Below are 26,174 nucleotides of genomic sequence, written 5' to 3' on the forward strand. Positions count from 1 at the left end.
CCAAGACTCAAGGCCTCCAGGGTCCAGTAGCCACCATGCCCGGACCCTCGGCCCAGGGCTCCCAGGGACTCGAGGCCTCTGGGGGCCAGTAGCCACCATACCTGGACCCTTGGCCATCTGCCAGGGCTCCCTGGGACTTGAGGCCTCCCAGGGCCAGTAGCCATCATGCCCTGACCCTCAGCCTGGGTCTCCCCAGGGACCTGAGGCCCGCGGGGCTGGTAGCTGCTGTACCTGACCCTCGGCCTGGGGCTCGCCAGGACACGAGGCCTCCGGGGGCTGGTAGCCGCTGTGCCCGGACACTCGGCTCAGGGCTACCCAAGACTTGAGGCCTCCAGGGGCTGGTAGCCACCCTACCTGGACCCTTGGCTCAGGGCTACCCAAGACTCAAGGCCTCTGGGGGCCTGTAGCCACTGTGCCCAGACCCTCAGCCATATGCCCAGGGCTACCAAGGACTCAAGGCTTCCAGGGGCCAGTAGCCACCGTACAGAGACCCTCGGCCCGGGGCTCCTGGGGACTTGAGGCCTCCAGGGACTGGTAGCCGCCATACCCAGACCCTCGGCTCAGGCCTCGCCAGGACTCGAGGCTTCTGGGGGCCGGTAGCCACCGTGCGCGGACCCTCGGCCCGGGGCTCCCGGCGCCTCGAGGCCTCCCGGGGCCGGCAGCCGCTGTGCGGCCTAGCAGCGACGCGGGATGCCGGCGCTGCGGGGTCCCGCGGGCCCCGTGTGCCTCCGGCACCGCCTCCCCCGGGCCGGGCCGGGCCGGGCCGGGCCGGTGCCGCTCCGCCCCCGCGGCCGGCGCGGGCAGCCGGTGCCGCAGTACCGTCCGGGGGCGCGGGGGGCGCGGCTGAGCCGCTCTCCCCGGCGCTGGGGAGGCAGCGGCGCAGGCGGAGCGGAGCGGTGCGGGGCTGGCTGGCTGCTCGCTGCCTGTCGCCGCCACAAGCCAGCCAGCGGCCGCGGCCATGGGCGTCCCGGGCCGCCCGCTTTGTGCCGCCGCCGCCGCCCCGGGCCGCCGCCGCTGCTGAGCCGCATGGGCCGGGCCCCGCGCCGCCGCCGCCGCTGCTCCGTGCGGGTGAGTGGGGAGTGAGCGGGGAGGCGGCCCCGAGCCCAGGCCCTGCGCCGAGGCCGCGCCGGAGGCCGCCGCCGGGCGGGCGGGCGGGAGGCGCGGGGCCGCGCCGGGCGCCGCTGAGCCGGCGCTAGGCCGCCCTGGGCGCGGGGGGGGCGGGCGGCCGCCGGCGGGCCGGGCCGCGCCGCGGAGGGCGAGCGGGGGCGGCGAGGAGGGGGGGGAACCCGCCGGGGTCGCCTCCCCCGAAGTTGCCCGCGGGCGGCGGGGGGCCCCTGTCAGCGCTGGGGCTGCCCCCGGGGGCCGAGAGGCGGCGGTTCCACCCCCCCCCCCCCCGCCTCCGTCTCCGCGGGGAGAGGCGGCCCGGCGCCTCGCTCGTCCCCGTGGGGACCCCGCGGGGCCACCCCCGGCCGGGGCGAGGAGCCAGGCCTCAACAATGGCCGTGGGGCCGAGGCCCCGGGGGTCACCAGCACCCAGGCGACCTTTGCCGGGGAGGTGGGTGCCAACCCCGCGCTCGCATCCGGACCCGAGGTGAAAAAGACCCGAAAACCAGCCCCGTTCCCCGGTGCCCGGGGCAGCTGGAGCTGGGTGCGAGGGCGGCGCTGGCTCCTGCACGGCGCAGGGTGGGCAGACGGGGCCAGGCCCTGCTCCCCAGCCACCCCTGGGCTCGCTGGGCTTGTTCGGGGTGGCCAGGTGGGCTGTAAGGATGGGCACAGCAGTGGCCATGGGGCTGTAAGGATGGGCACGGCGATGGCCAGCTGGGCTGTAAAGAGAGGCATGGCGATGGCCGTGGGGATGTAAGGATGGGCATGGCACAGGCAGCTGCTCTTAGTTCCACCGGGGAGAGGGAACGGGGGGAAGATGGCAGAGCATCCCCAAGGCATGTTCCTTGGAGCGGGGTGAGCTTTGGGAGGGCAGCTGAGCAAAGCTGTGTCTTCCCTGGTGCGTTTTCACATGCTGTTGGTTCAAGCCGGGTGCGAGGAGTAATTTGTGGAGCTTTGCGGTACCGGGGGCTTTGAGGCGGGTGCTGTTCTGTAAGACAAGACTTTGGCGACCGAATTAAAAATTGGGAAGTTACCTTGTTGAGCAGTGGAAGTCGTGGCCTGGGGGTTGTCCGCACCCTCCTTCCCCACACCTCCCTCCCATCCTCCATATTGACTCATTGCTCTTCTTTAAAAACATTGCACTTGATCAGATTTCCCTCTTGAGATGGTTTTCTCAGCTTCCTTTGATGACCTGAAATTGTCCCGTCGCATGCAGTGTTGTTAGCATCAATGAACCTTTTCTCGATGGCGTGTCTATGAAATGGGGTGCCAGACCTAAGCTCCTGTGCTAACATGCCCATCTGAAGCAAGAATGCAGTCCAGATGCCCAAAATATTGGGGTCAGCGATGCATCTGGATTCCCCTAGAGCTAGATGAGGCGACGCAGCGTATTTGTAAAATGCAGAGATTTGCGAGGAATGTGGCGCTGGTATGTCACTTGAGCATACGAAAGCCACCTGTGTTTGATTAAGGTGCAGTCTCGCTTTCGGAGCTAACTGGGTGTTCTTTCAAAATATTTCTTACAAGCCTTAAATTCCTGTTAGGGGATGAACATTTGCTCGATCGGTAGCCAGATAAAAACATGCTGCCTTAGTATGATCCAGTGTGTGTTCTGTCCAGGTAGGCTGTGCAGAGGGGCTAATGGCAACGCAGAAGATGGCATGTGTCCCGTGTCACCGCGTGGTACCCGAGCGTAGATCTCTTGGATGTGGGCACTGCCAGATCCCAGGGTCCTGTAAAACCACCGCTGATGTGAAGTTGGCCGCTGTTGTAGCGTGGCATCAACTGTATCAGTGATGCTGAATGCTGGATGTAAAGTTTTGGGATATTTTGTAACTGTCATTTTTAGAGGGTGCCTGGTTTGAGCCTGGTTCTGTGCTCTCTGAAGTCGCTGAGAGCTTTGCCGTTGATTCTGCTGAAAAAGAGGTGTTAATACAGTACTGGAGCAGAGCAAAATTAGTGCTTTGTAATCTTAGAGTGTTTATTTACAGTGTTACTCACTTATTTTTTTCTCGTCTGTTTCAGCCAAACAAGCTTGTTCACCTTGGAGCTACAAATATCGGTGATTTGAGATTTGAGCTCATCCCCCGCTGTTCCTGTGCAAGCAAGGACCAGAAAAATGAATATCCAGGGGAAAGGCTTCCCCTTGGACCTTGGAGGAAGCTTCACTGAAGATGCTCCGAGGCCTCCGGTTCCTGGCGAGGAGGGGGAACTCGTGTCCACGGATCCAAGGCCAGTTAGCCACGGTTTCTACTCCAGTAAAAGCGATGTGGTTAGAAATGAGACGTCCACGGCAACCCCGAGGCGCTCCGATTTGGATTTGGGGTACGAGCCCGAGGGGAGTGCTTCGCCAACTCCACCCTACCTGAAGTGGGCCGAGTCGCTGCACTCCTTGCTGGATGATCAAGACGGTATCAACCTCTTCAGGACTTTCCTGAAACAGGAGGACTGCGCGGATCTGCTGGACTTCTGGTTTGCCTGCAGCGGCTTCAGGAAGCTGGAGCCCTGCACGTCTAATGAGGAAAAAAGACTCAAGCTGGCAAAAGCCATTTACAAAAAATACATCCTCGACAACAACGGCATTGTGTCCCGGCAGATCAAACCGGCCACAAAAAGCTTCATCAAAGACTGCGTCATGAAACTGCAGATTGACCCCGACATGTTTGACCAGGCCCAAACGGAGATTCAGTGCATGATAGAAGACAATACCTACCCTTTGTTCCTTAAGTCGGATATTTATTTGGAATACACGAGGACAGGTGGGGAAAGTCCAAAAATTTATAGCGATCCGAGCTCAGGGTCCGGGACAGGTAAAGGGCTACCCGGTTATCTGCCAACTCTGAATGAGGACGAGGAGTGGAAATGCGACCAAGAGGCCGAGCCCGAGGCCAGCAGGGACTCGGCACCCTCCAGCAGGCTGACGCAGAAGCTGCTCCTGGAGACGGCCACCCAGCGCGCCGCCTCGGCTCGCCGATACAGCGAGGGGAGGGAGTTCAGGTAGGGCAGCGTCCCTTCTGCGGGGTGTCTCCGGGGAATGGAGCCGGGAGCCGCCGCGGTGGTGATGAGAAGCCTTGGAGGACCTCGGGTGGTGGGGAGCATCCGCGTCCGTACAGGATGGGGTTGTGCGGGCGCTTTGGTGGAATCCAAAGCTTTATTTGATATTCGTCCCAGGTTATTTTAAGGGTGTCTTTGGCTGTTCCTGTCTGGTGGTCCCGAATCATCCCTGCAGCGCAGTCTTCACTGCTGCTGGAGGCAGGTAGGGCTTGGTGGGCATTGCACGTCCTCCTGTGCGCGCAGGGAGTCGAGCGAGCTGCGGTTCCAGGTTGGCCAGAGCCCGCACCAGCAGAACCTCGGTGTTCAGTTACAGGAAGGCAGGCGAGTACAGCTCCTGGTAAAACTTGTAAATACACCAGGAAATTGTTGTGATAAGCCACAAGTGGAGGCTGCAGGAAGCTTGCAGGAGATGTCCTCACCTCTGTCATGTTTATATCAGTGCGATGGGGTTCACAGTACTCCCTGATAATGGTACTGCTTTGCACACAAGATTCTCAGCACTGAATTTGAGCGGTGTCAAAGTCAGAATCGCCAAATCCAGTTAAAACCATTCCCTGCTGCAGCTTTTCCCTTCATCAGAATAATTGCTGTTGGGTTTTTTTGTTATTTGTGTTTGTGTTTGGTTTTTTGGTTTTTTTTAACTGGAGGAGTTGCACAGTTTTGCAGCCTGTTTTTTTTCTGGGTCCCCCACCCACTTCCAGCCAACATGGATTTTGAAACTTGCTGAGAGCTCAGTTAAAATTCCAGACAATTAACTTAGCAGGGAGCTCTCTGGGATCAATAAGCGTGTGTGTGTCTAACCTTTGCTGAATCAACAGAACCCGGCCAGAACACATTCCTACTTTTTTCTTTTTTTTCTTTTTTTTCTCTTTTTTAAATAAAATCTCCTTGTTTTAAGACCTGCTTAGGCTAAAATCTGACGCTTTGTGAAGATTACGAAATGAAGTAGTTGAACTGTCCTCTTCAAAGCCGCCTGCCTTATGAAAAGCATTTCTGTGTTTAATCTCCCTCGGCTGTCCCTTTAGGCTGGCAGCTGGAAACGCATCCCGCCCCACGCAAGGTCTCGGCGCCTTTCAGCTGGCGAAATGTTTTCGGTTTGATTCTTGTTTTCTTATAGATTTTGAGGAGGGGGATGTTGCATGTGAAACTCTCTGGGAAAGAAAAGAAAAAAAAAAGGAAAAAAAAAAAAGGGGGAATTCTTGTGGACTCCTGCTGTTTTAATCAGGAGTCAGAAAAACAAAATCCCAGGGTCCTGGGACTTTCCTGTGGAGTTAATAAAAACCTTGAATGTTTCTTGAAGTGTGTTTTCACTGAGCGGTCGGGTACTCGCCATAAGCGAAGGATTAGAAAAGTCTACAATTGAAGTATTTTTTTTTTATTTAAGCGATAATGGCTTTAAGATTGAAAATAACTTATTTGAGGTTCAGCTGTGGTTAGTTTCCTTACTAGAGCAGGTACCAAAATCCTGTGTGCAACACTGCGCTTCTCAGCTCCGGCTTCAGAAAAAAATGCACTTTACCCATTATCTCAATGTATCTCTGACAGATTTTAAAATGATTAAGAAACACACTATGAAATTGAAGTATTTTGGAGTGGAGTCTTGGGCATTTTTGTAGCAGATTGGAACAACGTGCAATAAATCTTTACCTGGGGGATGGAGGTCAGAAAAAATGCGTTACTATTAATTTGTAGTGTCCAACAGCCTGTCATTGTGGCTGCTGACGCTCCGTTGACCTGTGGGGTAGGGAGGCACGGAAACGTTTACCATTCTCACCAGAGCAGGAGTCATTTCTCAGCCCGCAGTAACCGAAGATAAGCGATTTATTTCATTTTTTTAAAATGTTGGTATGTCAGCTCTAGTAGCATCCAGAGCATCGCCATGGAAGATGCTGCCAAACTGCGCAATCGCCACATTTTTTTTATTCTAAAAAATCTGCTGAGATACTAATTTATGAGGTGATTGTTCCTCTTTGTGCAAGACCTTGTGGTCAAATTAACTTACTTCCCGGATGTTGTCTGGCAATAGCTGCCTTGAATAAGCTGGTTTTTAAGCTGTGGCATCTTTATCCTGCAGACTTTTTTTTTTTGTTCGTTTACTTTCTCACCTGAGTTACTGGGCTGGAAGCTGGCGGAGCTGCTTGCAGCAAGAAGCGATCGCTGCATGCAGCATTTGAAAGGCCGGATCCCAATTTATTTTGAAAATTTCCACAAACCTTTTTTTATATTTTTTTTCCTTGCGTATGTGTGGAAGAATTTCTCGTTTCTGTTCTTGAGGGAATGTTGAAATAAGCTGTTTTGCATTATATCTGAGGGCCTGTTTAATCTTCCCAAGGCTGAACTTCTATTCCTTGGCCTCCATGGAAACCCTAAATAAAGAGGAATCTGAGCAAATGCAATAGGAGTATTTCTCTGTTAGCAAATGAGCATCTTGAATCGGCTCCAAATTTTTTGCAGCAGAAAGTTCATAAATCTTGACACGGTAGCTCTGCTCTTGGGAGAGCAAATGTAAAAACTCCTCAAGTGGCAGAAGACAACCCGATTAACGCTGGATATTTTGAAGGTGTGCAAATGTGCGTGTGTATGTGAGAATATCCCAAAGCCAGAAGCATCGCCGTTACCCACTGTGTTTTTGTATGTGTAGGAAAAGGCCAATAGTCATTATAGTTAGGCTCCTGCAAATTAATTGGACATTGGTTATGGATCAGTGAACTTCAAAGAGGGTAACCCCCGAAGATCTCGGGCATTAACTGGCAGCTTCCGAAAGTGACACTAACGTGGTTGTGAGGGTGGCTAAATCATTCATTAACCTTCTTCTGACACGCCGGGATGGCGTTCCTCGGATCCGAAGAGCAGAAATTAAACCTGTGCCTGAGAACCGCCCTGCAGCCTGGTTTTCCAGCACTCCAGGAAAACGCGCATGTCTTAAAAAGCTGGAAATTTGGTGTTTGGTGGGGGAAGTTCAAAGTTGTGTCTTTTATCGTGGTGGGTTTCTTCTGCTGTCGCTTTAGCTTTGCATGAGAAGGGGTTCCCCTCCCACTCCCAAAGCGTTGAGGAGCAGCGCTCACAGCCGTTGCCTTTGCTTTCTTCCCGTTGGTGGAAGGCAAGAAGAGCGTATGGTGTCATGTATGAACAGCTCTGCTTTCATCTCTTCTGAAAGACCAGGAAGCTGGCAGATGTAGGTTGGTTCTGCTAGTTGTTTTGGGTTTTGACCCACGTCATGAAGCACACAACGTGTTGGAAAGGAGACCTGGAGGATGGTGATGAGAGGACACATGATGGTAGGTGAGGTCTCCAGTTGTTGGGCATCGGGGAATATTGTAGTAGAGCTGATTGTCACGGATGGAGAAATTTCCCAATGGGAGTGTTGAGATATATATGTGGTTTGTTGTTTTTTTAAAGGAAGCTGGCTACATGATCTAAGCTTTAATTTCCAGAGTGCCGAGATGACTAAGCTCATGGCGTTTCACAAGTGGTGGTGGTCCAAATGGAAAGGACAGGCCATGCCACCGGATGATTCTCCACGGGGGCTGGTAGAAATCACCAGGAGGGTCCTTATGCTTGTGCCCACATACTGGCAGCCTCCCTGGACAGGTGTGAGAGCAGCTCTCCCCAAAACATACAGCACACAGCTTCATAACAGGGTACGCAGAGACAGCAAGTGGAGAAACGACTGAAGGAGCTTTTATAGGGATGTGACACCCTCTGGTCTGAGACAATGCAACGAGGAACTGTAGCATGGAGAGGAACGGTGTAGGGCTGGTTCAGGGACGATGCAGGATCTCTCTAGTGCTTAGGCAGCATCAGCGGTCCAGCGGTCAGAAGCTGGGCCAGTGTCACGAAGCAGCTGAAATTTAGCTGGCAAATCTAATTTTGAGGTTTGCTGCTTCGGTCATAATTAAATATTAAATTGCGCGCTTCTGACTCAAGACTGTGCGGTGAAGGAATTGGTGTTAATTGGTACCGAATGGGTGGAAAACTGGGGGTGCAAAATCACAACCACTTATGCGGGAGCAGTCTGGGTTTAGAAAGTGTAAGGCATGTGTTACTGTCTTATGGATGCCGCTTTTAACTGGAGAAGCAGCATGTGCATGTTGGAGCTAAGCTACCAGAGCTTCGTGAGAGGTGAGTTGCTGGAAAAAAACAGCTACTGAATATTTTACCCCTATGTAAAGGCAGAAGGAAAAGTTTTGGACACTTAGCTTGAATTAAAATTGCCGGGCCCGTAACAGCGCTTGTAATTGATACAAGCCCGTTTGGCATCTCTGGCTATTTCCAAATTTAAAGAAAATAAGTTACAGAGTAATGGTTTTGGTTCTGCATTGTTCTTGTGAGAAGTTAGTGAGTCTAACGGGGAGGTGGGGTCTGATGCTAATAGCGCTAAGTGGTAATTTAGTGACTCCAGCGCTGTAAGATACACAAGACAAAGACTGATGGTGTTTTTGCACAGAAGTTACGCCAGCTTTTTTAAATACATTGTTAGAGCTGATGAAACTTCTGCGTGGAAATGCTTACATTAATAGTGTAGAGTATTTATACTGGTGGTTGCCAAGTTTTAAAATGGATTTTATTTGAAGAAGAATACCTTTTGTGCCCATAGCTTTGCCTCTACACAAATCAAGATGAAGAAGTGGCGTGTTTGTTGTTTGGTTATGGATCAGTGCTTTGGCTTCTTTTTAAAGACAGGTAGTTAAAGCTTTTAGCAGTCTCTTTTGATAAATGAATAGTGTTCTCTCCTCTCCTCCAGCAAGCAGCTACCTTATTTTGAGGCAGCTACCTTATTGAGTTTACCCCCCCATGGCAGGGGGGTTGGAACTAAGGTCCCCTTTAAGGTCCCTTCTAACCCAAACCATTCTATGATTTATTTGGGTTACATAATCTTTCATCTTAGAAGCAGAAAAAGGGAGTTATATCCCCTCTTTTTGGTGTTGGGGATGTGCAGAGTGGACGTGGTGGGGGAAAATGTCTTCATGAGGAGCGTGGTGCATCCCAGTAACGGGTCACCAGAAGAGAGGAGATCTCCATCCTTGGAGGGCTTCATGGCTGGGTTTGACAGAGCCACGGCCCATCTGGTTCTGTTTTGATGTGCACTTACAATGAGGGCACAAATCATGAGATACTGTGTTTTGAGAAGTGGTCTGGAAGTTGCACTGGTTTGGGTTCTGCCCGGTTTCAGAAAGAATTGGGTGCTAAAAAGCTGAACGGGGAGCTGAGCTGATCCCAAGATGCTGAGGAGTGCACCCAGGAGGTGGGCCACGGGGTGGGTGCACCTTGGTTTTGATCTGCCGTTCAACTTCAACTTGGCTTTATGTTTTAAGAGTTTCTTTGTTGTCACTATAATGGACTAATCCCTTGAATAATTAGTTACCATTGGATGTTTTAAAAATGACTGCCTCTTGGATGTTTTCCTTTAATAGTCTGTTAGATCCTGGATTTATTAACTATTGAGACAGACTGTGAAATCCTGTTACGCTGGGCTTTCTTGGCTGAAAAGGGACTGAGAAGGGTGAGGGAGTGCTGGGGGAACACATGCTGGCCTCGTGTTAGGGTAGACCTGTTGACTTCCCCACCTTCCCAAGCCTTGCAAGAAGTCCTCCCTGGTCGCTGGCTGCCAGAGCACGCTGCGGTCATGGGTCATCCCTGGGTTTGGGCCTTCAGAAGGTGCTCCAAGAAGTTAGAGCACTGTGTGAGGCTAGTTGTGCAGTCACCATGCATTTAAAATAAATAATGGACCTGATTTCATTAGAATCAGTGGAAAAATCTAGTTTCAGAATGTATGTGTAGTGCAGAAAAGTGCCGTGTTTAAAAAAAACAACTTCAGAGCAGAGGTGCTCATATCCTAAATCGGTTCCTGGAAATATCATTGGATTATTAGGCTCATCCTTAAATCCATTAAGCAAATTACAGTTAATCAGACAAATGAAAGAAGAAAGATCTTTTGCAAGGCCCTGTCTTTTGAGCCACATGCAGAAGCTGTAGTAGTATTTTAATTTTCCGTCTGTCAGTAAATGTATTCAATCACTTCACTTCCTTATGTGGAGGATTTGAAATTAGAAACTGAGGTTAATTATCTGCATTAAATGAAATATGTGAAGCCCACAAAAGCAAAAACCTTCACGATTTGGTATGGTCTGTTAAGCTAGGCAGGCTGTTAGAGAAGGAGAGGGGTTATTTTTTCCCGGTTTTGTTCCGATTGAAGGGTTTTAGTCACAGTAATTGAAATGATTAAAAAGTCAAATTGCTGGTGAATATAATTCTGAGCATCTTTCTGAAAAGATGTGACACTTTGTTGAGAGCAGGGGTTTGCTCTGCCTGGCGGCGTGGAGCAGCTGGTGTTGTGCCGTCCCGGCATTGAGGCCAGTTTTCCTTGGTGCCTTCTTACCAGCCTCTTCCATGGCAATGAGCTGTCAAAGCTCTGCTGCTGGCTTAGTGGAGGGGGTTTGGAAGTGGAGCAATACTGGAGGAGATAAAACGGGTCCGACACCATCCATCCTAATGCCAGTAATTAGCTAATTACTGCCTGCTTTCTTTGGAAGTGCAGCTTCAGACTCTATGAAGAAGACAATCCTCTTGGAAATACACCATCCCCAGTGGTCATCTGATTCTGGGGCGATTCGTTTGTCAAGAGGCTCATGTTTTTCCTCCCACTACCATACGCACGTGGCTTGGGGTTGAGCTGCTCCGGGGACTGTCTCTGCTCATCGGACGCAAAGATGCCCCTTCGCTGGTGCGGCCCTGAATCCCGTGCTCATCGTCTGGGCGTGTCAGGAAAGGTCTCTTCTGGAGACACGCATCTTCTCGTTCCCCTCTGCCATGTGCCAGAGCAAGCTGCTTTGCCCGAAGTCACGCTCAGAAATGATACTGCAGCAGGTCACGCTTGTGTGTAAAAGCAAAGCCATCGTTACTCACAGCCCTGGTCTGGGTTCTTCACTGTTGTTACGGCAGTGATGAATTTAAGTAGAACCGTTGCAGTTTTAAGTCAGATTATCCAAATTCATAAAACCCATGTGGAAATTGGATTTTGCCTTTGAAGACTCCAGAGTATGCTTTGGTGGCGAGACCTGGAATTTTTGGTCCTGTGGCCCCCAAGATACAACATGTTCTTAAAGTACCAGCTTTTAGAAGGTCTTCAGCTGATCTAAATAGCTAATAGATGAATAGCTTTCTCCTATCCTGATGAAAAACAGTGGAAGGAGGGAAAACTATAGCTAAAGGAAAAAACCTCTTTGAAATACCCCAGTCAGACCTACTGGTTAGCACCAGGACCTTGCATTAGTCCGTGGACCTACCTCCAGAGCCTAATGACCAGAAGCTACTGGGTTTTATTCTTCCTTCAGCCCTCTGACCCTCACATATTCCCTGTCTTGTTGTAGACTGGAGAGTCTCAGTCCTCTCCTCTCCCTTTTTTTCTGTAGGCTTAGGTTTTTGGTCATTTATCTATAGGATGTGTTCAGAGAAATGGTGGTGCTGGAAGGAAGAAAGCGGTAGGTGTGGGGAGGTGGGATTGCCTTTATTTTCAGGAGTTCACATTTAGAGTGGGTTAGCCTTGCTGGAAAACTGTGCCTTTGGTGTTCAACAGATTTACCCTTTTCAGGCATAAATTTTGGGCTTTTTCTTGGCTGGCCATCAGCTTTTCAGACTGGATGAGATTTACCTGGAAGAGGGGCTCCCTTGTTCTGCCATTGCTGCCAGCCTGGCCCAGGCGGCCACGTTGGGAGCTCTGGCCTGTGCGTGTATTCACATGGGACCGATGGTTTGGTAGCTGAGGACCTCCCCAAGCTTTCACAAGCAAAGTTCAAATCCGAGCTGAGTCGCAGGGGAGCTGCTGGGAATTACAGGTGGGATCCAGGGAGAGAGGTGCGGGGACTCTGTATCCAGCTGGAGCTACTAGGTGCGATTAACTTTGTCCCGGCTCTGCCCCACGGCAGTAAGAGCTGTAAAACCATTTGGCACCAGACATGCAAATGAGAGCTGGGCTGAAGCGACTGTTACCCTCGAGGATCCCAAAAGGGGAATCAACAAATAGAAATTATTCTATTAGCAGGGGCAAAGTTCACAGGTTAACCATCATGTCAAATCAATGAAATACAGCCTTGATCTCCTGCACAAGGGCTTTATTGTGTATAAATAAGAGTGCCCGAGCAAAGACAGCAAGTTCTTGCACTGTAACATTTGCAGCGTGCTGAAGAAAGGGAAGCTCTGTACAGATTGCAGCACGAAACGCCTCCTTCGGACATCGGCTTCATTCCTGCTTCAAAAAATTGTAAAACATGACCTTGGAACCTTCTTGCTCTCCTTATGGCCCTACCCAGATTGTATTTCCACAGGGCATGTATTTTTTATTTTTTTAATAAAAAGTTGGGGTCTTTGGCTAAGAAGCCTTGTCTTTGTACTTTTAATTCAGTCCATGTGACTGTCATAACATTTATTTCTTAGGAAATGAAAAATGTTCCTTCTTGAGCAAAGCCACAGAAGAAAGCTGTTGGGTACGCTGGCAACCTCAGGTGTGTGCGGCATGTGTCTTCTGCTGGATGAAGCAGCACCCCTTTGCTGCTTGGTCCAAGGCTCTGCCAGGAATAGAAAGGGCAGAAGCTGCCTTCTTTGTTGTGGAAGTATTTATATTTAATGTGTCTTTGAACATCTTGCATGTTCAGGGAAGCTTTGTTTTCCTCTCCGGGGGAAAAGCTACTTTGAAAAGGCTCGCTTGACACTCTTTTTTCTTCAAGATGGGCCAATGCTGGCAAAAATAGATGAGCTTGAAACAAGATGGAAACGGGCACCAAGGGATGCGTGGATGTGTCACTGCAGCGTAGGATTTGTCACGTTGTGGTTTTCCCCTCCAGATATATGCAGTGAAGTTTGTGACCCGGGGGTGATTTTGAGTGCTGCTGGCTGGGGAAATGGGCCCAACTGGAGGCATTGGGAAGGGCGAGCATCCCGCTGTCCCCGAGCGGTGGGTTTGGGTCTTCCCCAGAAGAGGCTGGAGGAGCCTGCTAAAACCCATCCAGAAACCTTCCTCTGTCTGAAGAGAGGAAGCTTTCCAAATGTGCATGGGAAAAACTTCCCTGTGGTAATCCTGGAGATAACAGGTCACACAGCTTCACCCAGTGATTCTTGCACAATAACTTGTGGTCAGGCTGAAGTGTCTATTTTAGAAAGGCATCCAAGTGATGGGAGGTCACGCAGCATTTTTCTTATCTCCTCCCGTGCTTAGTTACTCTCACTCTTCTCAGCGTGTTCCTTATTGCTCCCTTCAGTTTTTTCCAGCTTCAGTTTGTAGCTGCTGGGTTTTGGTGTGTTTTTGCTCGCTTTAGTGGCTCCAAATACCTTTGCATGTTTGGGAAAAAAAAAAACAAAACCCTACTGAATGGGTGTGAATGTTCTCCTTAAGTGGCAGCCGCTTTGTTATGGAAGGCCCTTTGGTTTTATTAGACTTTTCAACCCTCCGGTCGACTGTTAAACAAGCTGTAGCTTGTCATGGTTGACAAACCTTCGCTCTGGTCTCAGACCTAACCTACCAGTTTAAAAGGCAGTATTCTTTTGTGTGCAAGGTTTCTGGGTGGGGACCATCGGGCTTCTAAGGGAAATTAACTTGCGGCCTTTCTTTCCCCCTCCCACCTCAAATAAATTAAGTTTTGTGTTAACTGTTCTGTCACTTCCAAAGGCCAAAAGGAAATGTCAGCCTGTGCTTTAGGTTTTCTGCTACCTGGAGTACTCTGCTACACGCTGAGAGTGCAAGTAGGTGGGAATATGTAATTACATTAAAAACAAAACAGCTGCACGATCGGTGTCAGCAGCTGAAGATAAAACATAGAAAGGTTTTTTCGAATGATTCATCCATAATTATTTGAAAACATGTTGAATTTATTCTTAAGCTTTGGAGGAGAATTCTTGCAAGGCTGGCGTTTGCCATCTGTGATGTTTATACACCTGAGTAAATGCCTGGCTCAGCACTTTGTCGGTGTGGAGCGCTCCAGATCTAAATCCCTTCAAAGGGAAACCCAGCACACCTTTGTCTGTGCTGGCCTCGCCATCCCCAGTTGTCACTGGGGAGGTGGAACCAGTCGTGGGGGTGGCTGGCACTAGGATGGGCAGGGTGCCCAGGCTTGCGCCGTTCTAGTAACTGTCCCATGCGGATTTGCTCTCCATAGGTTTAAGTGGCAAAGCTTGTAGCAGCTTGGGTAACACAAATACACTGGTGGGACTGGTGGGGAGGTGGGAGGACGCTGGGGAGCAGCAACCGCTGCAGCCGAGCTATGGGCTGTGTCCGCTCTCCTCTTTCTGCGTCCCTCCAGCGCTGTATGGGTTGTAGTGGTCCAGGGGAGAAGTGAAGTTCCTTTAGTTGGTCTCTGGGATGCGGCAGACTGGCAACGACCTCTTGTACTCATTTTCGGGTGCTGGAAGGTTCTGTGCGTTTCCTCATGTCGTTGCAGGTGCTGGTGCTTTCTGCCAGCTGGGCAAAACGCAGTATTTTTATTTTCAGCCCTGCGGCATTCAGGAGAAGGTAGCCTGCGCTGAGACAAGGGCATTTTTCACATGCTTCTCTCTCAGTGATTGCGGAGAAGTTGGAAAGGTGCTACACTGAACCGGCTGGAAATTGTTCGGGGTTGTTGTTGTTTTTATGCTAACATAGCACTCTGCCCGACTCACCGGCCCAGATAAGCATCAGCGCAGGGCAGGGTTCTGGCCCGCGTGGCCGGGAGGGCGGCCGGCACGGCAGTGGGTGTCACAGCCGAGCGACCAACGCCTTCCCGTTTCATCAGGCTCAGGGTGCGTTTTTCCTCCAGCGAGAGGCACGGTGTGGATGCCTGCTGCTGCCTTTTGCATTGCTCCACTGCAGCAGAGCTGGGAGAGGAGGGCAGGGATCGCCCACACCGACGCGTTGCGTCTCTGACCATTAGCAGGGTGCCCTCCGTCCCTGGGACAGTTCACCATTCAGGCTCCACTGCTCCGTCACGCTGCTTGGATGGAAGAGATGAGCAAATCTGAGGAAGGCAGAAACCCCAGCGCTTGTTCTAGCTCCTCTCCTGCTGAGCCTCGCTGCCTGCAGAAAAGCTCATGAGGCTTTTCTGATCCTGCAGCGGTCTTGGCAGAAAAATCATCTGGCCCCATTTTGATCTGTTTTCTTTTCTTGACGCGGTGCTAGAGTTCCTCTGCTTGAGAGCCGACTGTCCCTTGACTTGGGCACTCGGCCTGGGAGAGGTGGCCTGTTGGAGCTGGAGTGAGCGAGCTGATATCCCACCCATTTCATAGTGAAGATCACAGAATGGTTTAGGTTGGAACGGACCTTAAAGACCATCCAGTTCCAACCCCCTTGCCCTGGGCAGGGACACCTCCTGCTAGACCAGGTTGCTCAAAGCTGCTGGCCTTGCAGTCCTCCAGTGCCTGCCCACAGCTCTTCCACATGCTCAGAAGGGCCAATGCATCCTACAGCTCACTGGATTGGCCTCCCCAGTGGTAGGATACGCTTGAGAGGCAGCAGTTGCTCGGACTCAGCAAGGTCATCGAGGTTTTGGTCCCTGATGGTGACGCCCTGAGTCAGCTCCGCATGGATTGCTGTCTTTCTCACCTCACGTACGTTCTTCTGTCTGGAACCATCAACCACACTGCCAGCAGTCAAGCTACGAGCAACCCTTTTTCTTTGTTAATTGCCTGTGGCTTGGCACCAGCAATGTCAGAAACCCTCCCAGGTAGCCCATCTTGGGCTGCGGACTTGGGTGTAGTGTGTTGCCTCAGGTGGTACGGAGTAGCATAATCCACTCACTTCCCAGCTTTGGAAATCATCCTGGAAGCCTGAGCTGAAGAAAGAGGGTGGGACTGGAGCCAAACCTCTTGTTCCAGATGGGACAGTGGTGGCAGGAACACCTATTGTCCACAAAGGTGTTGCCAAGCCACAGAAGGTAATTAACAAGGAAGAAAAATGTGCTTCCTTTAAAATCTGAATTTTAAAAACAGTTTTTCATTTTATATTTAATATACACACACTGATATGCCAAGGAGGCAAAATCAGGATTGTATGAGCAAGCATCCAAAATTATCTAACTTGTGTAGTTTAGTAAAACAGGCAGGTTTGTCAAACAGGATTATAGAACTGTAGAATGTGTTGGGTTGGAAGGGACCTTTAAAGGCCATCTAGTCCAACCCTGCAGTAAGCAGGGACGTCTTTAACTAGATCAGGGTTATATTCAGTGAATAGATCAGGATTATATTCAGTCCAGAGCGATAGCTGAGTGTAAGCTGGGTTTATAAAATTGGGTTACTCTGCTTTTGGCATAGAGGAAAAGTAGAACAGTCCTGGAGTATGGTAGAGAGGTCTACCATATTGTTGCCAGTGCAGTTATGGTGGAGTTTGAAAATAAATTTTTCCACCTTTTTAGGGTCAGCAGTTCATGTTGCATCTGAACTCTGTATTAAACAGTAAACCCCTTCGGGCCTTAAAAAGGTTTTCACAAGCTCTCCCTTTCATACTGGGCTCCCTTCTGCACCATGTCACCCTTTGCTGTCCTAGTGCTCAGTGTATCACGTCCCTCTGTGTTTTACCGTGTTTTGAGCATGAATTTGGAACCAGAGAACAGGATTTTGCGGGTGGGAAGTCCTTCTGAGGTGCTGGGGTGAGCATGGAGATGGGGAGCATCGGAGTGGCGGTGCTGTGGGAGGGCAGTGGGGAAATACCGCCTGCAATCTGCCACCTGCAGTGGTCCAGGCTTGAGGAGGTGGGATGGAGAAGAGAGTAGATGGTGTGGCCCTGCGTTGGCAGGGGACCTGCTGACCGTGTGAGCTGTTTGAGGTCAGAGTGCCCTCCGAGTCCCGGAGGAGTGCCTTACTAGCGCTTTACTATTTGTCCTATCTCTGCCTTCCCATATAGACAAAACAAGCACGCGTCATTTCTTGGAGAGGAGTGTGTTAAAGCTCATCCCAGGCTCTTTCAAGCACATTGTTGGCTTTCCTTGCGTTAATCCTTCCTCCTTACTCTTCCTGTGGTCCCTACGATGCAAGAGCAGAAAAGGCCGTTCCGGTATCTCACCACAGCTGATCATGATTTTACCTTTCTCACTAGATTTCATAAAATATCTATGTTTTCAGTAAGTGGACATCAGCCATGTCCACCTTACCTGGTGTTGACAGCAGTCCCACTTCAAGCTGGAGGCTGGACTACTCTGCACCTCCAGAGGTCCCTTCCAACCAATACCTCTGTGATTTTAGTTCTCACTTAACTGCCAAGCACATCCTCATCTGTAGCATGCATGTCTGAAGGGCTGCATCAGCTTTTATGCAACAAAGAGCCCTGCAGAAATTCGTATGCTCATAGAGCTGAAGTAACGGCACCAACAGCTAGACCGGTGGCCAGGAGACAAGGAGCCATCACTGCAGAGAATCGTGAAATACAGTATGAAAGCCCTGCTCTGAGGTAAAAGTGCAGTTCCAGCAACCCAAGCCACATGAGCAAGGAAAAGCATTGGTTTTTTTCCCAAAAAATGCATCGAAAATGAGGGATGAGACAGTCTTACTGTAACAGTCATCTAGATCATATCCTTGTCTGTTTCTCCTCCTCTACACCTCTAGGGGTGTTTTTAAATCTCCCATCTGAGAGGATAAGCTTTAAAAATGAGAAAGATATGTTTCTTTTCCTCCCAGTTGTTTAATGATTTTTAATTTGCTGTTTGATCCTGATCCTCATGCATTGACTGTGTGGGACCTACAGCACTGGCTTACAAATAAAACAGGCGACTGTTCCTTTAAAAACAATAAGGCTTAAATTATGCGGTATTAAAATCAAGCGTTTTTTTCATATAACAAAAGGAATGGATTTTTTGTTGTTGTTGTTTGTTGGTGTGCGTGTTAGGATCCTCCCATGTTTTTAAATATCTGATCTCCAATCTCTTCGGCTGGTGGTGAATTTCTCTTTGCAGTGTGGTGACCGGAGGTCCTGCGTCTCGCCTCCAAGGCCAGCGAAGGTGGGAACGGGCAATGCACTATTTTTAGAAATCAGCAGTGATACATTCCAGGAACTCCTGCAGTATTTTTCGGAACTGAGTTTGAAGGTTTTAAGCCCAGATAGGGAAATATGTCATCTGTGTAAATTGCTCTAAATTACCTGCAATTTGTTGGGAGTTGCCATTTCTAAGGGCTTATTGCAACTCTAGATATTTGAGGAAGCTTTTGATTATCCTGAGCTTGTAAAATGTAATTGGCTATTTCTTAATTGTTGTCCTCTGTGAAGTATAATTACCTGTAATGTAAAGCTTTTTATTTGTCAATGCCGCAAACAGGAAATCAAGAGTGTCTGATTGAGATAAGTTTGGGGACTCCACCGTGACTTGTAATTGCATCAGGTGACTTGTTTGTACTGGGACTGGTCTCTCCCATAAAGTCTTGGAGGCCTTCAAAGAACCTTAAATACCATCTTTATGTCTTGTTGTGCAGAAGTCTGGCTTGTTCTTTCCTAAAACACTCTTCAGACAGCTACGTCGTCTTAGCAAGGTGGTGGCATCTCTTCATTCTGACATATTGCATGAGGTTTCAGGAGGAATAGACTGAATTGGAATTAATTGCTTAAATGCAGTTAATCAGAAGATGTTGTAGAGCTTGCTGACGTTCGTGAATACTGTAGAGAGATCAGTTAATTAAAGCTTAGCATCCTGAAGGAAGCTGATAGATACAGAGAATCCCAGTTCTCATCGGTGTGTTGCGGTTCCTGGATGTAGAGCAGAGAATAGGTCTTGAATGGCCATACTGAACTCAGGTCTACTGCGGGCTAGAAGTATGTCTTGTCCCAGTCCGACGTGTCTGCACAAGGTCCTCATGTCCTATACTGGGATTCCTGTAGGACCAGGGCATGTGTGGGAATCTGGTGGGATGCAGGCGTGACTTGGTTGGGGGGGCCAAGGTCTACCTGTAAACTTGTGTCTCCCCAGGTTTGTGTCAAGCTCCCTCATGCTGAAACTTTCATTGTCATCATCTTCCTGCATCAGTTCTTGATGGGACATTAAACATTATTACTTAATTGAACTGAGAAGTTATTGGGAAATCCTTTGCCGTAGTTCTGGGTGGTTTTTGTGTTTTACAGCAGCAATAGAAGTGTCAGCCTGGGTACGTTCACCCTTCCTTCATCTCCACCCAGGTTTGGTTGTGCTGAGCCCAAGCGCAGCTCTGGGGAGCAGAGGAGGAAGATGTAACATAGATTGACGCGGCCAGTCTGGGGTTTTGCATTCGGTGTAAGGGCGTGGAGAGGCTTAAAGGGAAAATGAAAATCCTTCTCATTGCCCACTGGAGCCCTGGATGATGCTGTGCCAAGACAGGCTGGTTTATGAATGGCTCTGCTCCCATACTTGGGGGTTTCCAGAACTTTTGTGTACGTGTGTTTTCCTTATGTGCGGTCTATAGGTTTAAATATCCTCCTCACTGTGCCTTTAGAGCACAATTTGGAAGCAAGAGCTGCTTGAGAGCGTCCTCCAGGAGAGCCTGCTGATTCTGCTGCCCGAAAGCAGCAGTGCAAGCTTCCTTTGGAGGAACCTCCTAAAAACAAAACCTTAAAATAAAACTCTCTTCTTGCTAAACTCACTCTCCGCAAACACAGAATTATTTCGTTTTATTTTTGATGGAGAACCGGGGCTGAACAGTTCTCAGGGAGAGCGGTGAGTCAGCTCGCCCAACAGTGACTCTATTGATAGATGGAAGGAGTGGCGCTCAAGTCTGTCTAGTCATTGTTGGTGCTTGGCTGGAGCGCCGGGGGCTCCGAGGGCAGGCTCAAACACCTCTCGCCAGCCTTGGGAGATCAAACACGATGAGTCAGGCCGCAGAAAATCATGATAGGGCCCAAATTAATTAAATCCTTTTTTTTTTAACCCCTGTTTTGAGAGTGGGAAAGGAAGGACATGCATGCATCAGGGTGTGTAGGACCCACCAGCTCGTGTCTCATTGCAAGGTGATTTTTCTTGTATCTCCTGAGCTGCTCTGGTGGAAACTTAGCCCCTGCTCTGCTCCAGAGTTATGGACCAACTTTTTCCTCTCTTGATACCCTCTCATTTCCCACCTTTCTCTGTAAGGACAGGAGGCAGGGCTGGAAAACAAGCATTTAGCACAGACACATCGCTCTTACCTATCCCATCTTCTAGTTATTTTTCAATTAAAAATGTGTACAAGCCAGAAAACATTTCAAGAGGGTGTTTAATTAATTTTATTTTTCGTGTAATTTTGATCAAGGCAGGAGGAGCAGGAGATGGCCAGATGGTGGGCAGTGCGGCAGTGCTGCAGACCTACCAATGGCTTTCCCATCTGCTTTTCCCAAGGCACAGCTTGCTGTCAAAGGTGGGGAGAACCTCATCCGTGAAGCCCACGGCTTCCGACAGAGCTTGTTGCCTATGAACCAAACCTTAAAGGTCATTGGCACGGTGGGCTGTATCCAACTAACCAGATCTTCATGCCAGCACTGATACCCCGTGCCTTGTGTTGGGTTTCTCAGAGTTGGTACCATCCCCTGGGCAAGAGAGGGTTACAACTGGCACCGAAGGCCTCAAACTTCACTTTGGTCTATTAAATGCAAGTGCCACACACTTTGATACCTCAGGCCATGCCGCCCTGAGCTTTCTTCAGGTGCTCTGAACGCCCGGTGTTCGCCTCCCATCTCACCAGGCACCAGGAGCCGGCCAATTTTCAGCATAACGCACAATCTCAACTATTTTATTGCTTAATTTAGGCCATAAAGTCCCTTTGATGTGTTGTGTAATGCAACGTTCATTCTGAAAAAGTGGGTGGAGTAGCTTTATGGTATTATAAAAATAAATAAAATGCCTGGCAGGATTTTGAAACCACATGGTCATTCCTCCTCTCTCCGCAGATAAGTTGATTGTTGAGAGAGAAATCTTGCTTAATATCTAACTTTGGGTGATTTATTTCTCCAGAGTCCTTTCATCTCCAGCATGTATTGGGTTATCTGTGACTTCTAATCTGATTGTTTTAAGCGTGATCAAAGAAACCAAGAGAATGCACTTTATTTTCCCACTGTATGAACAGAATGCTGTTTGTACAGTGCATTACATCACCTGTTCCTGCTGCTCCTGAGTCCTGCACCAAATGGCTGCGGTATAAATAGAAAACAGAATGGACTTGTAGGGGGTGATGAAATTTGTTCCACTTGCCGAGTAAAACAGAGTTAACTCAACGAATGCTTTCTTCACGCCCAATTCTACCTTCAGCACACAACAACACGGGCTGAAAATGTTTGAAATAACTCGCTCGTGCAGGATATGGAGCCGCGAGATGGCAGGCAGGGAGATTGCCGTCGTTGAAATTGCTGGGATTCTTTCCAGGCTATGCAAAGAAAGAGTTTGGCCTTGCATTGGCATCGTGGTGGTGTTATAGCTGCGATGGTCCACGGGCAGGGTCTGCAGGGAGAGGTGGTCCCCCTCCTTTCCCAGGCTTGGTGCTGCAGGATCCCTGCAGCCATGGAGCACTTGCTGCTGTGTCCTCCCAAAGAAGCCCCACTATTGAAAGGCACTTGCTTTTGGAAGTTCTGGAGGAGTTAGACCATGGGGACCCACCCGGTTGTTGCTCCAGGATCTAAATTGTTCATTTCTGGGGGATGAGCGTCAAGAAGTGGCTCCGATTCCATGTGGAGGCCTAGGAGATGCTTCTGGAGACAGGCCTGGGAGCTGCGTTTATCTGCTTGCTCCTAAAAATCCCAAATTCAAGAAAGAATGTTTATTTTCTGACGTACCTTAATACTTCACCGGCATGTAACCTCAGTGCTTCATGGAGGACAGCTGTCCTCTCTGCACCTTTGCGATGTTCACCCCCTCGTCTCGGGGACACTGAGCAGCATTTTCACTACACTTATCTAATTGATTAACGTATTTAGCTTGGAACATTTGTTCTCAGCCTGTGTTTGACTTTCAGTTTCTTGCTTCTTTTGCAGACCAGGAGGGTAATCTGCGGGCCTGAAAGCTTGCTAGCTAGCTTTTCCAAGCTGTAGTTATTGGCCTTAAAAAAAAAAAAAAAACTTAAAAAAAAATTCCTCTCTCCTTACTGACCTTGCCTTGACACACCTACGGGCCCTCAAGAAAATCCCACCCTGGGTAAATAGCTCACATTTTTATTTAGAGAACTGCCATGCACCAAAGGGTCAGGGAAAATCATTTGGGAGATAAGTGGTGTTTTTATCTTAAGCAATTAGTCCTTAGCGTTGGGTGTTTTTTTTAAATTTTCTAATTGGCTTGGAGGTTGTTCTTGAGCAGCATGTGGTCGCTGTAGGAATATTAAACTTGCAAAAAAGGCTAAAACTTGTTTTCCCCACCCTGTCCTGCCCCTGCCGCCGCACTGGTTGGGAGGCAGAAAGCCACCGGCATTTCTGACGTGCCATTCCAGCAGGATGAGCTTAGGGCCGCTATCTCTCCCATCAGCCTCCCGGTAGTGATCATCGGATATGCGTGAAGGTTTTGCCCATCCGTCATTAACCTGCTGGTGGTTTTCTCTGTCTGTAGTCCCCAGGTTGAAGGAGCAGGAAGGAAGCGGGGAGAGGATGGAAGCATGGAGATTTCCTTTTGGATGGTGTCGTGGGGTGGGTTAGGGTTGGGATCTGCATGGCTTCGGCTCAAGCGCGGCTGGGTCTCTTTGCTGTGATGGGGAATTGTCTTTCTCCAAGCAAACCAAGCTGCTCTGCAATTTCTTCACAGCAAATTACAGAAAAATAGCGTTTGTCCTTCTCCCTTGAAAGCTGTGCAGCACCAACTTGGGATTGACTAAATCTTACCAAGTTTCCCTGTGGGGTGCTGAGTGGAGGGAAGGACAGCACAGTTACCTGGCCTGGTCCTCCCTGCTGGCCAAAGCAGTGATGCCAAGCTCGGTCCCCGGAGACTCACTGGCAGCGCTGTGTTCCTCGCCTCAAGGTCAGCTGCCGTAGCCAAAACTCTTCTGGCTTCTTGTTTGCAGAGCGGTGGTGTTTGGAGGCCCCCCCAACTCGCTCGGCTGCAGGGGGAATGATATGATTTGCATTAGGACGGGGGATTTTCCAGCCCTGGAGGAGCAACATCTTCCTTAGTGACATTTCAGCTTCCTTTTGGTGTGGCAGGATGGTGGGCAGGGGCGGCCGAATGCGGTGGCTGGGCAGCTCCTCTGTCCCTGAGCCCTGGATTCTGGGCTGGAGCGAGGACGGATGGGATGATGAACGCATTGTGGTCATTTCATTGCTGCTGTGGTAGATCCTAGAGGTGTCCAGTTGGACTCTGTGAGTTGATAGATGCCCAGACCAGCACTGAAACAAACTGCATCTGCTTGAATTCACCCCTTGGGATATTAGGGTTTTATCTGTGTAGTGCTCCTTCCAGAAGAGAAATCTGTATTTCAGTGTCATACTCTACTAGGGTTTTTTTTTCCCCCAACTGTCTTATGCAAAAGCACTTAACGAGTCACTTCAAAAGCATCCTGAGGTGTGAATTACAGCTGATGTAATTAATTTGTGTTTGTGGGCCTGGCCCCCTGCAGTCTAGGTGGCGTGTTGGGCTGGCAGTTAAGAAGAACAAAAGTCTAATCTTGGAGAAGATTAGGAATTCTTTGACAAAGGTTAAGCCAGGGCGCTGCTGCCTTATCATTTGTACCGGTGTCCTGTGGCAGATCTGTAATTTAAGCCATGAACAGTAGGCAGGCTGTTCCTCACGCTAGCTTTAAAGCAGCAGCATGTCTGCTTGCTTGCTTGGTTGTTTTGCAAAGCAAAGTCTTAAAACATGGTTGGGCATAAAGTAAGTCTGGGGCGACCTAAAGTCACTGCAGGGGTGCCCGATGCAAGGACGTTGAGAGCAGGAGCCCGCTGTGAGACTTTTGAAGTCTCCTTCCCAAACCCATCTCTCTGCTGTCCGCTGCCGCTTCTTGCTCAGCTCTTCTCATCCCTCCTGCCCTGGGGTGAGCGAGCAGCGTAAATACTGCGCATCCCCCCAGGCGCTGCAAGGAGAGCTGGGGACGGAACGGAGAAGGATGCCAATGGACCGGCAAGCAGCTCCGAAAGGGGGAAGCCAGCCTTTGCCCCTCCTGCGGGGCTCTCCTGGCATGCCGAGCCCCAGCCCGGCTGTAGCAGGATTTGGCCCCAGCACACTTCCAACCGGCACATCGTGGCAAGCATCCGTGAGCAGCAGTTTCCACTTTTCCTCTTTCGTGTCTATTGTTTTGTTATTTGGGGAACTGGAACCCATGATCGAATCTGAAACGCAGTTAGCATTAGCCTCTGACGCAACAGGGTGGGTTTTTTTTTTCCTTTCGGATGGAGCACATCATCTCCTGGACAGCTCGAGAGGTCCCCAGCTCTCCTGAGACCCACACGCTCAGGCACTGAGGCAGCGTTGCGTTTGGTGCCGAAAAATTACCCTGTTTAGTCTCAGCTGAGCTGCAAAGTGCTGGCTTGGGCTCAATCGGGCAAATAGTCACTTGATCGCAAATGATTTTCCAAAAGAGGGGGGAGGCTGGCTGAGTGCTGATGGTTTGGATTTAGTCATGTAATGAAGAGCATCGGGAATAGGTTACGTTCTCAATTATTTTGATTTTAATCTAATGTGTTAATAACGTGAGGCTCTTCAGATGAAAATGTATTTCCAAGTTGCTTTAAGTATTTGCTAGCGTAGTAAGTTGAAGACATATGTGAAAGAAAGGGCCATCTGATGAGCTGCTATTGTTCTCTTAATTCAAGCCACCCCACTTGGGCCACTCTGCATGAATGGCTTTGTGTTTGCTAATAAAATCGTGCTATGTTCCCTGCAACACATGTTCTGCATGTCCCAGCTAGTCAGCAGCAGTAAAACCTTATTTTATAGGTTTATAATGTTACCTTCTCAACTGTGGCTTCTTTAAGATTAGACATCAATACTTCCACGGTTGTCCTCAGCACACTTGAGCACACAGGGGTGGCCCTGAGAGCTTCCATAACCCCGTGTCTCTGGCACATCATCCTCCTTTCCCTTGGTTCCTCGGGCTCTTGCTCCCTGCATGGCTTGTCAGGGAGCGTGTGTAGCTCCTCGCCTAAAGGGTGCTGTGTTAGCACGTTGAATGTTGGAAGAGAAAGAGGAATGTGCTTCTTGGACTGCATCCTCTGCCTTCTCCTCAAAATATCTGGACAAGCCTAAGTCGCTTCTTGGGCTGGCTTGGGGAGGGTCTGAGAGTGGCTGTGGGCTCCACAGCCCTTTTATTTGCTGGGCTTTGGAGACCCAAAGAGGTTGCGGGAAGAGTTCTGCTGTTGGGTGAGCCTAGGAGAGCTGCAACCAGCCTGATGGTGTCTTTGGGCAGTTCCTAAGACAGAGGGATGAAAAGCAACCTTCTGCCTTAGCCCAGCATCTCAGAAGGGGCTGCTCTGAGCAGTTGGCTGGCAGCGGTCCTCCAGGAGCCACATCCAAGCTGGGAGGGGAATCAGTATGCACGGCAGTCGCTCCCTTTCCTTGGCACATTGTTTTTTAAGGGCTGTAGGGTGGAGGGGATTAGACCAAGTTCTTAGGGGAGGAGAATAGCCAGCAGGGGATGGCTGGTCATTTTTGTTCCTTTTGTGGCACAATCTCTCCCTTACTACTCGTAGGGGCTCATGAGCCTTTGTGATGTTTATTAGGCTGAAAGATTTGGAGACCTCTGGTCTAGATAGCTCTCCAACTGAGAAGGGGAATTTAGGCACTAGTGATAGTGTGGCCAAAGAAATGACAATAAATATTTGGGAGATTTTAGTGTTTGGCTTTTGTCAAGAACGGTTTAGCAGGATGAAATCTTTAATGGAAAGGATGGAAGTCCAGCTGAAATGACAAAGATGTGCCTGGGTTGGCGTTGGCACATCTTCCACACTTCAGGGATTAGAAGGAATTGTGTAATAGCAGCGTAATGATCTGCAGAATTGGCTCATTTAAACTTCAGCTGCTTTTGTTTAGGAGATGGACTTAAAATCTGAAACTGGGTCAAAATCTTTTCTTGCTCTAGAACTAAAAGTTCCACACGTTTCAGACTTTTGTTTGAAGGGACAATTTCTTATCGGTGTTCAGCCAGCCCTCCTGGGCTGAATTT

The 26,174-nt window shown here is 49.6% G+C and overlaps 1 protein-coding gene across 1 annotated transcript in view; it reads left to right on the forward strand.

Annotated features, from left to right (window-relative positions):
• The first annotated feature begins 885 nt into the window (after positions 1-885).
• AXIN1 (axin 1) overlaps positions 886-26,174 on the forward strand; it is a 73,590-nt gene continuing 48,301 nt past the window's right edge. The window contains exons 1-2 of the mRNA XM_054211396.1: positions 886-1,068; positions 3,129-4,100. Of these exons, the coding sequence (XP_054067371.1) occupies positions 3,223-4,100 (878 nt within the window). The 5' untranslated portion in view covers positions 886-1,068; positions 3,129-3,222. The remainder of the gene's footprint in view (positions 1,069-3,128; positions 4,101-26,174) is intronic.

This window comes from Rissa tridactyla, chromosome 8 (genome assembly GCF_028500815.1).
Source record: "Rissa tridactyla isolate bRisTri1 chromosome 8, bRisTri1.patW.cur.20221130, whole genome shotgun sequence".
Taxonomy (NCBI): domain Eukaryota; kingdom Metazoa; phylum Chordata; class Aves; order Charadriiformes; family Laridae; genus Rissa; species Rissa tridactyla.